Genomic DNA, 17,863 nt, shown 5'->3' with positions numbered 1-17,863 from the left:
AAGAGGGGGGCTAGTATAGACCCCTGGGGGACTTTGGTCAGTGAAGTATATAGCGTTTTAATAGTTAATTCTGGTATGGTTTTGGGTTGAGAATTTACACTTTTGATGGAGATTCTGTAGTTCTGACTATTGTTCAATTCATGGAAATAGCCAGTGGGGGACTGTTACATGTAAGTATGCTTAAACAAAGTATATACTCAAGTAAATACTCAAGTATTCAAAAGTACAAATTATGAAGTACATTTTCAGAAATTGTCAGATTACAGTACAGTACTACAGTAAAGTACAGTAGTCAAGTAAATGTACTTAGTTACTGTCCACCACTGGAAATAGTCATGCCCCAATAAAGCCTAGTAAGCCCTATTCTTTGAATATATCAACGATGCGATTATGGGAGATTAAATACACTGATGAGTATGGCTGGTAATGCATAATTATGTTTTTCACCGGTTTTCATCTGAGTGTGCATGTATGGATATATGATTATCCCTCCTTCAGGTTGAGGTTAAGAAAGCCCAGCCCAAAGAAGTGATGTCACCGACCGGGGTCAGCCAGGGGTCGTTCCAGAGTAATGCCCTATGGCATGGATGCCTTTATGCTGGGCATAGGCATGCTAGGTAAGATCAAAGCCTGTAAGTATGAAGAGAGCACGCTGATATTTCCATTACTGACAAATCCCCCTTCGGGCCATCGCATTCATAGGCACACGTGTTTTGTTTATGAAGCCCAGACCAATGCTTGTTAATGCAAACATTATTGAGGTATTTGACAAAATAGAAAGATGCTTTGAATGCCCCCCTTAATACTCGCAGGCTAGTATTTGTGATGGATATTTATGTAGACCATCTGGCACCTTCATCTTTCAACAAAGTAGAACTATTCTTACTGAATAGGGAGTCAGGGAGGTAGATATGTGTTTGTGACACACAATTCTCACTGAATGCTCACTGAGGCCAGAAACCTGGAGCCAGAGGGGGAGAGTGTGGTTGTTTGACGCCCTCTACTGGACAACACAGTTTACACACTTTGGGCCCACTGACTTAATCAGACGAGTTTGTATATTATCGTATTCGTCGCCGACAGCAGCGCTATATTTTAATGTTTACTTCTTTTGCTGAAATGTATTTAAAAGTGTTGTTTTACTCTCTTTGTTGACAGGCTACCCAGGTTTCCAGACTACAACCTACACTAGTCGCAGTTACTCTGGCATTGCGCCTGGATACACTCATTATCAGTTCCCTGGTAAGTCCATATTTATTGCTTATTGCCCTACTTCATTATATAAGAGTGTCACACGAAAGCAGTGAAAATAGCCGATCTACAAGCTCACAACCCATCGCAATGCGACGCATTGGGAGCTTGCAGATTGGCTATGTTCACTATTTTAAAATGTTTTTAAAATAATAATAGAAAAGGAACGGTTTTGGAAATACAAGGTTTCCATTCGACAGGAACGATTTACTAGTTATATTGTATTAACATACTCTACCATACAAATGGCTCGAAATAACATTTAATCCACTGCAATCCACAACGTGGATTGCGGATTGCAGTTTAAACACCGCTTGCTGGTAGCATGACTTTCAATGTGCTTGTGTACCCATGTGTGTTTGTGTCTTTGTAGTCTGGCTGGTGGACGGTAAACTGTATTGACCTTAAGTGCTCTCTCTTGCCCTTCTCCGTTTCTAGAATTCCATTTAGAGAGGACCCCCCCTCCTGACATCATCCCACCCCCATGAGCTGGCAGGTCAGTGGCTCCTTACTCCTCCAAAGGCCCCCCCACGTCCAACAGCTCTTTGTCCTCACACAGCCTGTGTTTTCTCTGCCCTCGACCTGAGGCCGATTCTACAGATGCCTTCCGAATCAGTTGTTCTCAAACCTTTTGTGCCAAGAACCTCGAAACACTTTCAAGATTACTCAAACATGTTCAAAAATAGCAGATGTACAAGCTTGCAGCACGGCGCGAAGTGACGCGCTGTGAGCTTGTATACCTGCTATTTTTGAATAGCCAACACTTAAATCTAAATGATACTTTCCCGGGTTTTAATGTGTTAAAACCGGGAACTGATAATGTGAGCAGGAAATTCCTGCTAGATAGATCGTTTTTTTTGTAAATCAATATGTAACGTTTATATTAACTGGTATTTTATATTATTTTGCCATTTTCTGCCATTTTCTGCGTCACAGTCAAACAGGTTTTTTCCTTTAGTGAGGTGCTTATGGTCATTCTGACTCTGACATGCTTTATGACTATATGAGTCCGGGCAGAACTACAGTACAAGCAGTTGTAGCTCTTTCTTCACTAAATTGATGCTGCCATCTAGTGGCATTGGGTTGTACTTGTATCTTCACTTGAGTATTGCCTAGGTAATCCGCTGTACTCCAATTTCTTTTCTTTTGCTATTTGATTGTTTTTGCCATTTCTTTTCTGATACTAAACTTGGAATATTTGTTCAGTAGCACAGGTCTCTCATCTCTCCGGCTCTAGTAAACAGAAAATAAATGATTAGGTTTCCAATCAGGAAAGAGAACTTATACAGAATACAGGATACATGTGAAATTGGTACATTGAAAGTGATGAAACCACAAATTGAGCAAACACAATTGGAACTGGAACACTATAACATCTAAGCTGATATATTATATTATTATTCTGTCTCCTGACTGGATAAAAAAAAAAGTTATAATGATCTGAAAATGTATTTTCTTTTTACTAAATAACTGGAGAGACGGGGATACCCCTGTCTCTGAACCAACACTGTAGCAATGATTACTATCAGAATATAGAGCTTGAACCTTTGAATTAAAAACTGAATATAAATATATACATATATATACTGTAAGAAAGGATGGACCTTCCATAAGGAAGGGACTGCACATTCCAGAGAACAGAGATGGACAACTTACTACTGTGTGTGATTTATTAGCACGTATATATATATTTTATACACATAATATCGAGGGCTTGGACAGCCAAGGGCGTAAGTGACAATCAGAATTTTACAGGAGAGCAAAAACAAACTTTTCATTGACTGTAATTATTTTTGGATCAAAAACAACATATTCAAGCAATCTATACTTTTATACAGATTAGACTTCAATCTGTGGTCATACTGACATGATACAAACCATGATACTGAGATGATACTGACCATAATACTGAGATGACACTGACTATGACACTGACTATGATACTGAGATGATACTGACCATAATACTGAGATGACACTGACTATGACACTGACTATGATACTGAGATGATACTGAGTGACGATGATACTGACATGATACTATCTTGATACTGACCATGGTACTGACATGGTACTGGCATGATAGTGGACATGATATTGACCATGACTTTATTTTAAAAAGTAGAAATTACTCACACCTTGATAATCAGGATACTTTATGGGGCTGAGCTTCATGTCTGTTGTCATAACTGACTTATATACAGTATCTATTCTAGAGATAAAAACCTTGTTTCTATTTTGTTCTGTCCCTCAGCCATTCCCCTGACTGCATATGGACCAATGGCAGCAGCAGCTGCAGCATCAGCGTTAGTTAGAGGTAGGTGTGTGTGTGTGTGTGTGTGTGTGTGTGTGTGTGTGTGTGTGTGTGTGTGTGTGTGTGTGTGTGTGTGTGTGTGTGTGTGTGTGTGTGTGTGTGTGTGTGTGTGTGTGTGTGTGTGTGTGTGTGTGTGTGTGTGTGTGTGTGCGTGCGTGCGTGCGTGCGTGCGTGCGTGCGTGCGTGCGTGCGTGCGTGACTAATGTGGAGTATATATTATGAACATGAGTGCTGGTTTGCCTTAAACAATTAAACCCTACGTATTTAGTTGACCAGGGTCCCGCACGGGTCTATCCGTGGTCCCTTCCTCTTCCCCTCTACACCAAATGTTTTAGCCGATAATATTTTAATGGTACAAAATAATGTTCGCCTACTATCCCATGCCCAGAATAGGGATGCTAGGATTCGTGCGGTTACGGTAAAGGTATGACGATGTTGATTGCTCTTGTTCTTGAAAATCCACAAACATGTGTGAATGTGTTTGGATTTGTGTACAAGGCAAGCATATAGATAGACAGATGGATAGATGGATAGATGGATAGATGGATAGATAGAAGAAAAAGCCTGTTAACAGTCATGCCTGATGTCTTTCTCTCAGGCAACACCCCTTCTCGTACGGCAGGCTATCTGGGCACCAGCAGTCCCGGGCCAAATTTGGCTGACCTGTATGCTGCAGCCAATCAGGACTCGGGAAGTGGGCGGCTACCTAAGTGCTGCCAGCCCCGCCCCCAGCACAGGATTTGGCCACAGTCTCGGGGTAGGTCACACCCACACGCCATCATCACATGGTCATGGCACCCACATACACGTGGTTGCTGTCGGGCAGAAACCTTGTATCTCCATATCTCGACTTTTTAGTTGTTGTTTTTCTTGTCATAAATTAATGGCGTACTTTGTCGTACAAGAGAGTCTCGCAAAATTAGCCGATCTACGAGCTCACAACGCGTTGCATCGTGACACGGTGAGAGCTTGTAGATCGGCAAATATCTGTGTGTGTTTTTTTTTTTTTAAATAACTACAATTGGAACACAGGTTCTTTTCTCCAATTCTGGAAAAGCAACGGTTATGGACATACAAGGTTTCCACCCAACAGCGACGAGAATGTTACATTTATTTATTTATTTATGTAGAATTTTCTGTCGTATCCACAGGGTCCTCTTATTGCTACTGCCTTCACTAACGGCTACCACTGAGAAGACTCAGGTCACTGGACAGGGGCGGGGCTCTTCTCTGCTGATAAGCCAATCAAACTGCTGGGGTGTCCATTCTTGGCTAAATGTGATTGGCAGCCACAGGCTCTACCGCTGCAGCCCTGGCTTGCTGTGACTCCACCCACCGACCGAAGATCTTCTTTCAAAACCTTGAATTCTGTTTTCCTTTGCTACTAATCTTATCACCATGACCCCCTGTCTTTCCTCTCCTCTCCTTTTGTCCACGTGTAGGCTGATTATTAGATCTCCAATATCCTCTTCTTTCACCACTTCCTCTGCAGCTTGAAAAAAAACTAAAAAACACAAAAAGACAAAAAAAGAAGAAGAAGAACGACCCAACTCTGTGGAAAGGTTTGTCATTGAGTTTATGGCAAGTACACAGAGGACTCTCTTTTTACTTACTTATTAGATTTTTTTTATTTTAATTTTATTATTATTATGTTGTTTCATTTCTCTGTGATAAAATGCTGTTTCATCACAAAAACCCTTTGAAACTGTTACCGAGGTGAGTGGAGAGAGATGACGTGCCACAAAGCTGGGTTCATCCTCGTCCTCTAAAATGAACCCAACCACTTTTAACAGAGGAAGAACAAATTAAAATCAGTCAAACTCCTTTTTTTACCTTGTGTCACAAGAAACATGGAAAAAAAACAACTAAAATGTATATTTTGGTAGTCTTTTAAAGCAAACCTTTGTAATATTGTTATTAATATTGACGGTGATGATGATAATCTGTAAGGTATTTTATTCTGTAATTGGTTTTAAAGCAATGTTTTTATGTCTTCTTGTAAGATATTGTACATAGAGTTTGGGGTAAGGGAGGGTTGTTCGGGTGGAAGGGTTACTAAACCAGTTTAAGCCTGATTTGTACTTAATTGGGCATCGTTGTCGTGCACCGAAAATAGCAGATCCAGAAGTTGACGACGTGTTGCACTGCGACCCGTTGTCAGCTTGTAAATCGGCTATTTCCGGTGAGCGACACTGGCCCGCAACCAAGTATAACTCAGGCTTTAAGCATGTCATTGATTTGTTTGAAAAGAGTTAAGGTACTGGCTGTGATTTAACTGGATGTGATCAACTACTAAGTGTGGTCATCTCAATATGTTTCTTTGTATGCATCTGGTGTACATAATGTAGGCCAGGTCTCCATCCCAGTGGTCTCTCAAACCAGACTCTTCCACAATCTTCGAATGCAATACAGTAGTCTGTAACTTCCCCTCGCAAAAGTTGTGACAGGAAGCTGTCATCTGTTATTTCTGTTCACGAATATATATTTTAAAATATCTTGAAACTATATTTTTGAATGTCCATTTCTGCTAAGCAGCAAGCTAGATAGGCTTCGGCTAATTCGATTTCCAGTAGGACTTATATTTACGCGATTGCAAAGGCGAAACGGAAGTGCCGACCGAGGCGGGACTTCCACTTTATTTTCTACGCATCTTTCAGCGCTTCCCGATGTACAGACTGTTAGGTGGAAGCATTTGAATATTGTGTGAGCCAATGATCTGTCTCGAGAGACTACTATCCCAGCATTGCCTCAGGCACGGTGCATCGGACATCTTAAGAAATAACCTTTTATGAATATGTTTTTGCATATCCATTCAAGTCAAATGATGTTAGTCTTTCAAATTCATCATCCATTTACTTGCCTTTGAAAAAGCACCAATGATTGTATTATTTTGCGATCATTTTATTACCATGATGAACCAGATTTCTTAATGTACCCATGAGACCTGGTGAATAACTGAAATGCTCTTACATCATGAAATGTGTTCAACTTGAGTTCATAATAGTGGATTGGCACGAAGGACAAAGTACGACTTAAAGGATTTCGAGGACTGGGGGTTTAATGGGATTTGGGGTTCACTTGACTACCATTTTTGGAAAGGATTATATATATATATTTTTGTTGCATTTTCCTTCATAATGTTTTTGTTTTTGTTTCTTTCTATATATTTTTTTGCCATTCTTTTATGCGGTGTTATCAGCCGTGAACTCAAATGAAGGACATTCAAGGAGAAGCTATTCTAAAGATCATGGTTATGTTTTTGTCCTCTTATAAATATTGAAGGTGCATGTGCTTACAGCTGAGTGTGTGCGAGTGACTGTCTGTGCGCATACATCAAGGTGTAATACGGAACTACTTTTGGCAACAAAGGAGCATTTTCATTGCCAGTTTCGGTACTGATACGATTGCCTGGTTCCATTTTGGTCTATTGCCCCGTCCCCTGCGTCCTACATTTTCTTCTTATTTTTCATCTTTACTGACTGATCTAAAGTTATGAACTATCGTCACTGTCAGGCAGAAACCTTGTATCTCCTTATTCAAGTTTTCTTTCATGAATTGATTCGTCACATGTCATGCCACAGTTGTGAAAATAGCCAGTCGTCTACAAGCTCACAATGTGTCGCAACTTGCAAGCTTGTAGGTCTGCTATTTTGAAGATTTTACATTTATTTTCACAAACTGATGGCATGCCCAATATAGGGATGCCAAGTTGAAATTGGTTAAGTCTGTTTGTGAGTTTTATAAATATTCAAGAGATCACAAATATTAACAAGAGCTTGTGACTAAATTAGTAGTGTACATTGATCTTTTGGAATACAGGCTATTGTTTTTCCAATTTCCTGACATAAGGGTTTTCGGACATACAAGGTTTCCAGTGACGCGGTTTTGTGATCTTCCGTTATCCACTGTTCTTTTTCGTTTTGTTTGAACGCCATTGCTACTCATTGTAAAGATGGGCAGGGGGTTGGGGTGAGGAGTCACAAAGGTACTGGCCCTCGCCTCAGTCAGTTCTATAGAAAGGACTTTCTGTATAGGCCAGTGGTTCTCAAAGTGGGGTCCAGGGACCCTCAGGGTTGCTTGAGGGGCCTCCAGATGGACCCTTACAGGTCTGTAACTCTTGAGAGTGACATCCATTTGTACCCTCTCAGAGTTATGGGGGGGGGGGGGGTCATTGACATTTAAAACGTTTTAGACAATACTGGCTGGGCAGGAAGGAAAATATTGAACAAACATTTGGAAAAAGTTCATGTGTATCAAATATATACCATTTATTAGTTTGTGTTCATCATCTGTACAGCTCCATTCTGCTGGTTGACGAAGGCAAGGCTTGTATGACTTCCTGACCGGGCCATTTTGTACCTCTCTCAGTCTGTCTGGGAAAACAACACAAAACTACTGCTGGACACCAACACTGTAACTTTTTAACTTACAATAAAGCAATAAGTTATTTTTTACCTTACAAATGAGAATAATACTGATGTTTGGTAGTAGGAGATGACGTATTGATATTTCTGCGGCATTAAGACTTATTTTCAGAAGAAAAAAAAAAGAAACTATATTTTTGTTTCCAGATCTTGTTCCCCTTGTACAGTGATTTTAATGATTTTATTTGTGTGTGTTGATGTCAGGAAAAGGGCCAATGCTTTTGACTGGAGCTTGAAGCTCTAAATGCTTAATTTATGCTCCTTCGTACCACGGTGTTGCCCGCCAAAAGTAGCAGATCTACAAGCTCACGACGCGTCGTAGACGCTTGTGGAGCTGCTGCTGTTGCCGTGCAACACCATTGTACAACAAAGTATAAATCGGGCTTAACTGTGAGCTCTTGAACAACACTTTAACCAATCCCATTTGGGCAAATCCCAACCAAGCTTTATCACAATGTTTTTTTTTTTTTTTTCTCCTTTCTTTCTCTGGAAATTTCGATTTTAAAATTCCTAATAAATTATTCTAAAACATTAAATCGCAATGTTATTTTTTCCCACCTTTTCTTTCCTTTTTTATTTTACGTTACACCTTTTATAATATTTCCATATCTACCCATTAAGTATCTGTGTCATTTTAGATTTCTTTGGCTATTCAAAAAAATATATATAGATAAATATATATATATATATAGATATATAGATAGATATGCAAGCTCATAGCTCGGCACCGAGAGCCGCGCTATGAGCTTGTAGATCTGCAAAAAAACGTGAAAAGTTGTGCAAATCTTTGAATACATATTTTTTAAAGCGAACGTTTGTAACTCAAATCTTTGTTTTTCCTTGGGTCTTAATGGGTTAATTCTGTCATGCTGGCATATTTTCATTATATCCCAGCCAATTCAATTGTAGCCTGTAAATGGTGGCATCCAGTGGCTTTCCTCATTAGAAGGTTACTTGTCATTATACCACTCATTGGCAGAACAAATTCACTGCCAACTCGACATGACTTATAAATCCAGGCCAAAAATGTTAATCTAGATGTGAGGGCTTACCTTAATCCATAATGCATTTTTCTACCTTTCGGTCCCAAGAGTCTCTTCCTAGAAATGCATGAGTCAAAAGTATATTTCTATTTAAAATGTGGCGGAGTGAAAGTTACAAAAACAGCTTACAAAAACTAAAAAACTCCAAAAATGTTCTTATAAGTACAGCACTCAAGTAAATACTTACTTTACATACTCCACCACCACTGATAGTAGTGAGATGAGATGAGATGAGATGTGCTCATCACTTTACTGTAAATGACGTGTGTTTCTGTAGCATGTCTGCAGCCAAGTCAGTGGTGGAAGATTAAGAAGTAGGCTACTCAGATTTCTTACTTAAGTAAAAGTATCAATACCACTAGGCCTATATAGAAATACTCTATTGCAAGGTATTCAGTTGAGTAAGAGTACAAAAGTACTGGCATCAACATACTTAACATACCGTACTTAAGTAAAAGTACTAAATTCTTTTCAAAATGTGTCTAACATTTTCGAAAAGAGCAGATCTACAAGCTCACAACAAGTCTACATGATCTTTGTTGTGAGTATGTAGATAGGCTATTTTCGAATAGCCAAAGTAGAAAATAGGGCTTAATATGGTTAATGTATGTTTTGTATTAATAATCTAAATCTGAAAAGTTAATCATAACTAAAGGTGTCAAATAATTGCAATGAAGTAAAAGTACAATATTTGACTGAGGTGTAGTGGAGAAGAAGTATAAAGTGTCAGAAAGGGGGAATACTCAAGTAAATAAAAGTACCTCAAATTTGTACCCGAGTACAGTAAATCTACTTGTTTACTTTCCATCACTGAGATCTTCTCAAGTCGTTAGCATGGATGGGGGCCAGCAGTGATAGTGATCTCTTCTCCTCTCTGCACCTCTCTTGCTCTCTCCCCTGCTTGGAGTTGATTTTTGCCCACCCTGGAGAAAACGAGGTCAAGGCTCTGGCCGTGGTCAGCAACACACAACAAATCCCTCCAGGGTTATCCAGTGCCACAAGATTTTACCGGAACGTTTTGAAATGGACTTCATTTTTGACTGATTTCCAGCTTTTTGAGCGTCCAGTTATCTCTTCATTGTGCTATGATGGCTCATCATCTCGTCGTGCCATGTCAGGATGTGAGGAAGAGCTCGCTGACCGGGAGCATGCACTGTTTGAGTTTCAGGGAGTTGAAGGAACCCCCACCTCCAATTCGCAGCTATCTTTGTTTGACCATTTTCACCTGCTTTTGTCCCGCATACCCCGTCAACATCGTGGCCCTGATATTCTCCATCATGGTAAGTAAGCACAGTTTAGAGCAGTGCTTCTCAAACTTTTACATTTCAAGAACCCCCTTTAACTCTGACAGTATAGAAATGGAACCAAATGGACCCGTTAGGGTCCATTTGGTTCCATTTATATACTGTCAGAGTTACAGACTTGTAAGGGTCCATTTAGAACCCCTTCAAGGAACCCAGAGGGTCCCTGGACACCACTTTGAGAACCACTGGTTTAGAGGATCACATTAAGGAGCTGGTCTAGTAGAGAGCCATGGGGGACTCCAGTCAATGAAGTACAGTAGGCCATATAGGGTTCAGAAATACTATGCAATTGCACTGTACAATAACTCTATTGCTGTTCTGATGTTTAACAAAGGAGCACTAGGGTGGAAACTAACAGTCATAATGAATTAATCTGATTCATTTAGACCATAAAATTGTGGTAATTTTGCATTCTTATTTTCAAGGAGGGCCTGTTTTTGACTTCTGGGTCAACCTTATTTACCCAGCTATTCCAGCATGTTATAAATATCATGTTATAACACAAGATTATTTCCTGTTCAATTTGATTAATGTTCTGTCGATCTATTAATTGATTATTAGCTTATTAAAATGTAATCCATAACAAAATAATTTGTAACATGTGTCCCACAATAGCAAATGAAACTTTTTCTTTCTTCTTGAAATAACAGAGCAATTGCTTTACTTCTATATGGTGTTCTTTAGCCAAAGTAATGTGTTACAATGGACACGCGTGGTTAGAGAAAGCTATTGGCTAATGTACATGTCAACATGTGGTTGAATGTATCTGCTGTTGTGGAAGAAGTACTCAGATTTCTTACTTAAGTAAAAGTAGCAATACCAGAACATAAAAATTTTACTGGCATCAAAATGTACTTACAAAGTAAAAGTGTTAATTTTTTTTCTAAATGTGTCAAACTTCTTTCAAAAATAGCAGATCTACAATGAGTGCTTAGAACAGCAATCTGGGAACCAATTCGGTAAAAAGAAAAAAGAAAACATTGATAGATTATTAGGACAGTAGTTCTCAAACATTTTCATGTCAAGGACCACCAAATTGCCCCAAAATTGCCTCAGAATGTTGCGATACGATGCGTTGTGAGCTTGCAGATTGTCTATTTTCAAATAACTGAAGTATAAAATATGGTTAAAGTGGTTAAACTGTTCTTATGTTTTTCTGGGGACCCCCTGGAACCCACTCAAGGACCCCTGGGGGTCCTTGGACTCCACTTTGAGAGCCACTGGCTGAGAAATACAAACTGAAGAAGAGTGTGGCTTCATTGGACACTTAGATGTAACCCAGTCACACACACACCTGCTCTGCCCATCAAACGTTTGACTTAACCTTCCACCTTAGAAAATGAATAAAACATTTGGGTTTACACTTTTGTCAACACAGACAGCCAGGCATTGAGGAGCCAGATATTACACCAGCCTGTTAGCACTGTATTGTGTTACTACACTAGTAAACGTCACGTGTAGGTCGTGTAGAGCCACGACTGATGTGTTGCCAACATTCCAAAGAAGACAGATCATTTGACTACATGTCATTTGTTGGATCATAGTCTGGGGGTTTATATGAGCCCTCACAAGTGTGATGTATTTCAGTACACTTTAATGGGGGTCATTCCTATGTCTGAGGGTGCTATTAGGACCCTGGAAAAATTGAACGCTGGGAATATAGGACCCTATAAAAAAAAGGACCCTACTTTTTTTGTCCATCACATATTTGTAGGTGTTTTAATTATACAGTTGAAAGCAATAGGCCAGTGGTTCTCAAAGTAGGGTCTGGGACTACCTGGGGTCCTTGAGGGGGTTCCAGGGGGTCCCTTTATTTAAAAAATAGCATCAAATTCAATTTAACCAAATGTTATACTTTAGATATTCGAAAATAGCCGAGCATGTAGATCTGCTATTTTTGAAAGATTTTGAAAAAATTATGAATATGATTTAGCAACACAAATCTTCTCTTATGGGGATCCCTGGCAGGCTCAAATCTTTTCGTATGGGGTTCCGCGGATAAATAAAATATGGGGGTCCTTGACATGAAAAAGTTTGAGAACCCCTGCAACTAATGAGATCAGTGCTATCAAACATGAAATCTAAATCAAGGCAAGAAAGACAATTGATGTATCTTTACACAGAGTGAATAACTATCACTTTCAACCTTAACAATAGTCATGTGGAACCGAAGTGTCACTCCTGTGGTTCTCAGTCTAGGAACATGTATGATCGAGGAGACTACGATGGGTCCAGGCGGCTGGGAAGGAACGCTCTATATGTTGGCATCTCCTCCATCATCATAGGCCTCATCATCATCGCCATCTTCTGCGCAGTTGAATTTATGCACGTAAGGGCACGATCTGACAGACAATGATCAATTATTGAACCTGAAATGTCTTTCGAATAATATCGTTGTGCTTTCATTTCAGATGGAATTTTAACGCTGTGAAAGTGGGAAGCGTATGTATTAGGATCTAAAACAGAGAGATTCTGGATGACAAGGTAAAACAAAAGGATGTCATTCTTACAGGAGGTGACCTGTGGCTTAGATGGATTGTTCATAAACCCAACGATCCCTAGGCCTAGGGGACTGATTCTGCTTTCTCCCATGCTCCTACCTTTTCCAGTCATCTTTGTTTGGAGAAACAAGGACTATTAACAATGAAGAAAGTATCTGACACCTGTTGTTCTACTGTTACACATTGTCAACAATGTGTTTAAGGATATAAAGGCAGCTTCAAACCTCCACACAGACCTGCACGTCATGCGTGACTGCATGCATACAATGCACAAACAACATACATGTACTGTATATGCAAATTACACAATCATAACCACAGGCACACAGAAAGTACAGTACTGTATGTGCTGACTGTATAATACATTTTGAATTGAACAAAAGGCATATAATTCCTCATACCTGTTTATTTCACCCATAATCATTATGGCAACATACTGTACTTATAAATAATTCATATAAGAGTCTTTAAGGCATTGGCTATGAACCATGCAGATCAGATACTAGATTGCGATGTTAAATTGTTTTCAATGGGTAAGTCTTTTGTATATTTTTATTATTTAATCTCTGTGACAGTTTCAGGAAGGTGCAATATCTTTCCCTGTTCCAATACAACAACCTCTGTGAGCTAAGAGCCACAGTATCTGCAGAGTCAGAAGAATAATGTAGTATGATATGTCATAATATCTCCCTGTCTAAATATAGAAGATGTCCCCTTGATGTTGTGCTGGTACATGTTCTGTCAACTGGTGATATGGTAAACAGGAACTGTGTGCGGTGTGTGCGCATGCGTGTGTGTGTGTGTGTGTGTGTGTGTGTGTGTGTGTGTGTGTGTGTGTGTGTGTGTGTGTGTGTGTGTGTGTGTGTGTGTGTGTGTGTGTGTGTGTGTGTGTGAGAGAGAGAGAGAGAGAGAGAGAGAGAGAGAGAGAGAGAGAGAGAGAGAGAGAGAGAGAGAGAGAATGAGAAAGAGAGTAAATATCTTATTTTAAGATTAATGCCCATGCATTTTCAAATACAATGGCTGACAATGTAAATTTGTATACAGATTGGTAAATGTAGCCCACGTTCACACTATTTCTAAAATAGCTATGTTTTTACTGCTCTGCTCAATTTCAGTTTGTAAATATATCTCTATACCCTTGAATAAATTGGTGTACCCAAGAACTAGATTTTAAAGGATCAAGGTACAATTTCCACTTTGTAACCAAAAACACCACTATATACAAGCAATACATGCTTGTAAAATGCAATTAGTGAGAAGTATTCCAGTAAAAACAACAGTGTTAACACTTCTACCACACTGCCTCCAAATACATCTTTGACACTTTCCTCCAATTGGGATGAATGAAAGAGGATAGCTGTGAGAATTTAGAAAGAGACAGGTAGCTGGAGTCAGGAAGCATTATCATCATTAGCAGTTAACTGTCAACACCTGTGCCTTAAAAGATGGATGTTGTGACACTGCACTAGTCTCTCTCTCTCTCTCTCTCTCTCTCTCTCTCTCTCTCTCTCTCTCTCTCTCTCTCTCTCTCTCTCTCTCTCTCTCTCTCCCTCTCTCTCCCTCTCTCTCTCTCTCTCTCTCTCTCTCTCAGCAACCACTGAAAGGAGTTGTATTGCACTGACCTCTGCTGCTCCAATAGAAGTACTGCAATGTGGCATCAACTGAGTTGCAGTTGAATGCATTGAAGTTGTAGCCTGGAAACCACAATCTGCCAGAGCGAAATAATGTGCTCTTAACCACTTAAACCCCAGCATCGGTATTGTGTGGAAAGCCGACAAGCTGTGGAAAGATCGACAAGCTCACAACGCGACGCTGTGAGCCATTTTCAGCGAAAGCTTTCCCCACAATAACAGAAAACAGAAAATACACTAGTATTGAGCCCTGGCCCCTGAGCATACCTGCCAATCTCAGACCGTCCGATAACAGGAGATTTTTTCCCAGGGGGGGGGGGGGGGCAGAACATTTTTAACAGAGTAGATGTAATTTCCAGTATTCTGGTGGATTTGGGGAGTTTGACACTTTTATCAGGCTTTTAATACTTACATCCATTCAAAAGTTAAAAGTAGCAATTAAAGAGCCATAGGCCTATTTAATAATAACATTTTGCTGGGGACCCCCTGGAAACCCCCCAAGGACCCCTGGGGGTCCCCGGACCCCACTTTGAGAACCAATGCTTAACGCTTTTTGAAAGTCCTGAAAAAAAAATCGACGAATCGGGATCGGGATAATCCAGTATGAACCAATTGTGCTATTTTAGAATGTTTATGCTGAAAAGTAACAGTTTTGGACATAATGAGTTTCCGCCCGGCCCGACAGACAATATATTTATATTTATATTGTAGGCCTACATGCAAAATTGCTGCTATACGAAAACGTATTGTTACTGCACTGTTTCTTATTTTTATTTTCATTTGTAATAAAATGTCACTGACATCACAAGGTATTCTTCATCCCCCACTCACACCTTCCAACAAAAAGAACAATCAAATACCGCCACACAAAAAGGGTGGAATCCCCCAAAACAGGATACAGGAGAAATGGAAGAACAGGAGACGTCCAGGAGATGGGGTCAAATAGCAGGAGTCTCCTGGTGAGAACAGAAGGGTTGGCAGGTCTGCCCCTGAGGGACTCCCGGTTACCCATATGGGGTTTAAGTGGTTAAAGTGTTTCAGTCTGGCCCATGCCCCCCCCCCCCCCCCTCATTTAATGATCCTAACAGAGATATACATTTCAGGATATGTTTAATATCCTGAAGATTTTGGGGGGTCCCCAGAGGACAGTGAGTTTGTAGATCTGCTAGTTTCAGAATGTTCAACTACGGAACAGAGTCAAACTAAATTGAATGCCTCAACTCCTACATTCCAAGTGCTTGTCAGGATGGGGGGTCCCCATAGAGTTAAAAAATAAGGGGGTCAACTCAAAACACACTCCCTTATATAATTGTTAACGCCCAACAAATCTGACTCTGTCGGCCTCTGGCTGGAGGCCTACAAGATATAGACGGTTGGATACGAAATATATACTTTCTCATTTTATTTTTATTTATTGCTTTCAATAATAATAACTGTCTAACTTGACCTGAAAGGAACAACAAATTTTGTCAAAAGTCAAACTGTTTGGTTTGTCTGTCCGTTTGTTTGTCTGTCTTGTCCTTTTCTTTATTGTCAAGTGATTACTATTATTATTTATTCATTTTTTGTCTTGTCATTTGTCTTGTTATGACCTTGGTGGGAGGGTGGGGGATTGGGGGAATAAGATGTCATACAAAATGTCATATTCTTGTATTTTTGCCTGCAACATAAAGAAAAATAAAAACAAAGTGTTTAAAAAAAATAAATAAGGGGGTCCCCAGTTCACATTATCACGTCACAGCCTGAAAAGGTTGAGAACCCTGTATTAGCAGGATAAAGTCTGAGCTGGGCTGCACTGGATAGCAGAGAAAAGCGTGACTGACAGAGGATACACTCACAAAGGGTTGGCAGGTGAGATGAGCAGGCAGGCAGGCAGGCAGGACAGCTGTTTGATTTGATTAACTTATTATTCCCACGGCCCGAGGAAACTCAGTTTTCAGCTTCACCCATGCTGATGGCTGCTCAGATGGCTATCACGAGCAGTTATAGGAGTTTGATCAGTCCAGTGTCTTGCTCGGGGACACTTCAGCACATAGACTTTTGACTCAGGGGTTTCTATTGGAATTTTGTAAATACCAATACATTATTTTGTGAAATACAACAGCTTATTTATCTATTTCACGTATAGTTATCTTATGTAGGCTATTCAAATATTTAGAAAATACATAACATTTATTATTTCCTTGGACTAACATTTTTTATTTCAAGGCCTTCCTGTCCTGACTTTGGCCTGTGCCCTCACCCCACCAAAGACCTTGACCCTAAAATAACAAAATTCCAGGCCTGACCTATAAGGCAGGCGTTCTGTTACAAACTGCAAAAGTGCTGCCTTATAGATGTAACTGAGGGAAATATGAACCGTATGCCACAGAAGTGTTGTGATGTGGAGTGGAGTTTAGTAGCTAAATGTTGTCTATATTATCTTTATGGTACTGGATGGTACTGAATATCTACCCCAGATATATTGAATAAATGAATTGAGCGACTTGATAGTTGACAAATGCAGCATCATTGAGCTCTTGCATTCTTCTGTGGTGTAGTGGCTATCACAACACATTTGCCTTAAACATGAAAGGAAAGGTTTTCTTTTTACATGGTTTAACATCAGATATGACCTTTTTACATGGTTTAAACTTTAACATCATACTATCAGTATGACCTGTTTACATGGTTTAATGAATACCTTACTATAGTATTATAGTATTTTTACACGGTTTAATAAATACTATAGTATGACCTTTTTACATGGTTTAACAACATACTAATCAGCATTAATCATTATTGATTTCCATTTCCACTGTATGTAGCCTAGTTCATATTCACTTTTGAGTCCGGAAAGACTGGTAAGGAAACACTGGACTGATAAATCTTTCTGTCCTTAGTACTGTAACAATGGTGTCACCTGTCATTCTTTAGTCCTGCTTGTCTCCTGTCATTCTAAACTTCCTGTAATGTCTTCTATGCGTTCTCCTTAGATCCAGTAGGTGTCCTCAGTGTATACCTCGTCATTATTAATTTAAGTCTGTCTGAGTCGCCTTTTGCTTGTGTGTAGTATTCTGTCTGTCCTGTCACCTGCATTGTCTGTGTAGCTGTATCTTTGTGAAGTAAAGACATGTTTGTGCCGTTTCTCCTGCCATCTGGCTTTGTCTCTGAGTCTGTTCTTGGGTCAGATTGCCCATGTCAATTACAAGACGACACTGATGCTCTTCTATTAGCAACTTTAAATGTCCTCTGCATTTGAGTCTAAATCATGGAAATATTTATAATAGAAGATGTATTTCCATATTGATTAAATGAATACATAAATAAATACATACATAAATAAACACCCACATTTGCACTCAGAGGACCATAATAGAAATAAGCTGTCAAGCTTTTTTTGTGATTTATATTTCT

General features: G+C 39.6%; 2 protein-coding genes across 2 annotated transcripts in view; both read left to right on the top strand.

Moving 5' to 3' along the window:
- Positions 1-8,541, top strand: part of LOC308082764 (RNA-binding protein Musashi homolog 1-like) — a 32,957-nt gene extending 24,416 nt beyond the window's left edge. The window contains 9 exon segments of the mRNA XM_080424765.1: positions 499-543; positions 545-617; positions 1,159-1,242; positions 1,690-1,709; positions 1,711-1,747; positions 3,505-3,567; positions 4,163-4,257; positions 4,259-4,321; positions 4,716-8,541. Of these exon segments, the coding sequence (XP_080280891.1) occupies positions 499-543; positions 545-617; positions 1,159-1,242; positions 1,690-1,709; positions 1,711-1,747; positions 3,505-3,567; positions 4,163-4,257; positions 4,259-4,321; positions 4,716-4,757 (522 nt within the window). The 3' untranslated portion in view covers positions 4,758-8,541.
- A 1,574-nt stretch (positions 8,542-10,115) lies between these two features.
- LOC308082770 (transmembrane protein 233) lies at positions 10,116-13,096 on the top strand. The gene is made up of 3 exons (XM_080424771.1): positions 10,116-10,311; positions 12,530-12,664; positions 12,747-13,096. Exons 1-3 carry the CDS (start codon positions 10,117-10,119, stop codon positions 12,756-12,758), a joined length of 342 nt encoding a protein of 113 aa, XP_080280897.1. The 5' UTR covers position 10,116; the 3' UTR covers positions 12,759-13,096.
- The last annotated feature ends 4,767 nt before the right edge of the window (positions 13,097-17,863 follow it).

The sequence above is a fragment of the Gymnoscopelus braueri genome (genome assembly GCF_963280865.1).
Source record: "Gymnoscopelus braueri genome assembly, chromosome: 3".
Lineage (NCBI taxonomy): Eukaryota > Metazoa > Chordata > Actinopteri > Myctophiformes > Myctophidae > Gymnoscopelus > Gymnoscopelus braueri.
The sequence above is the reverse complement of the archived record's forward strand: the minus strand, read 5'-3'. Positions and strand labels throughout refer to the sequence as shown.

What these genes read in the sequence shown, in the direction of transcription:
- LOC308082770 (XM_080424771.1), top strand. Translation starts at nt 10,117, where the DNA reads ATGATGGCTCATCATCTCGTCGTGCCATGTCAGGATGTGAGGAAGAGC. An exon ending in CCCTGATATTCTCCATCATG is followed by an intron (nt 10,312 to 12,529) that starts GTAAGTAAGCAC and finishes TGTGGTTCTCAG; the next exon opens with TCTAGGAACATGTATGATCG.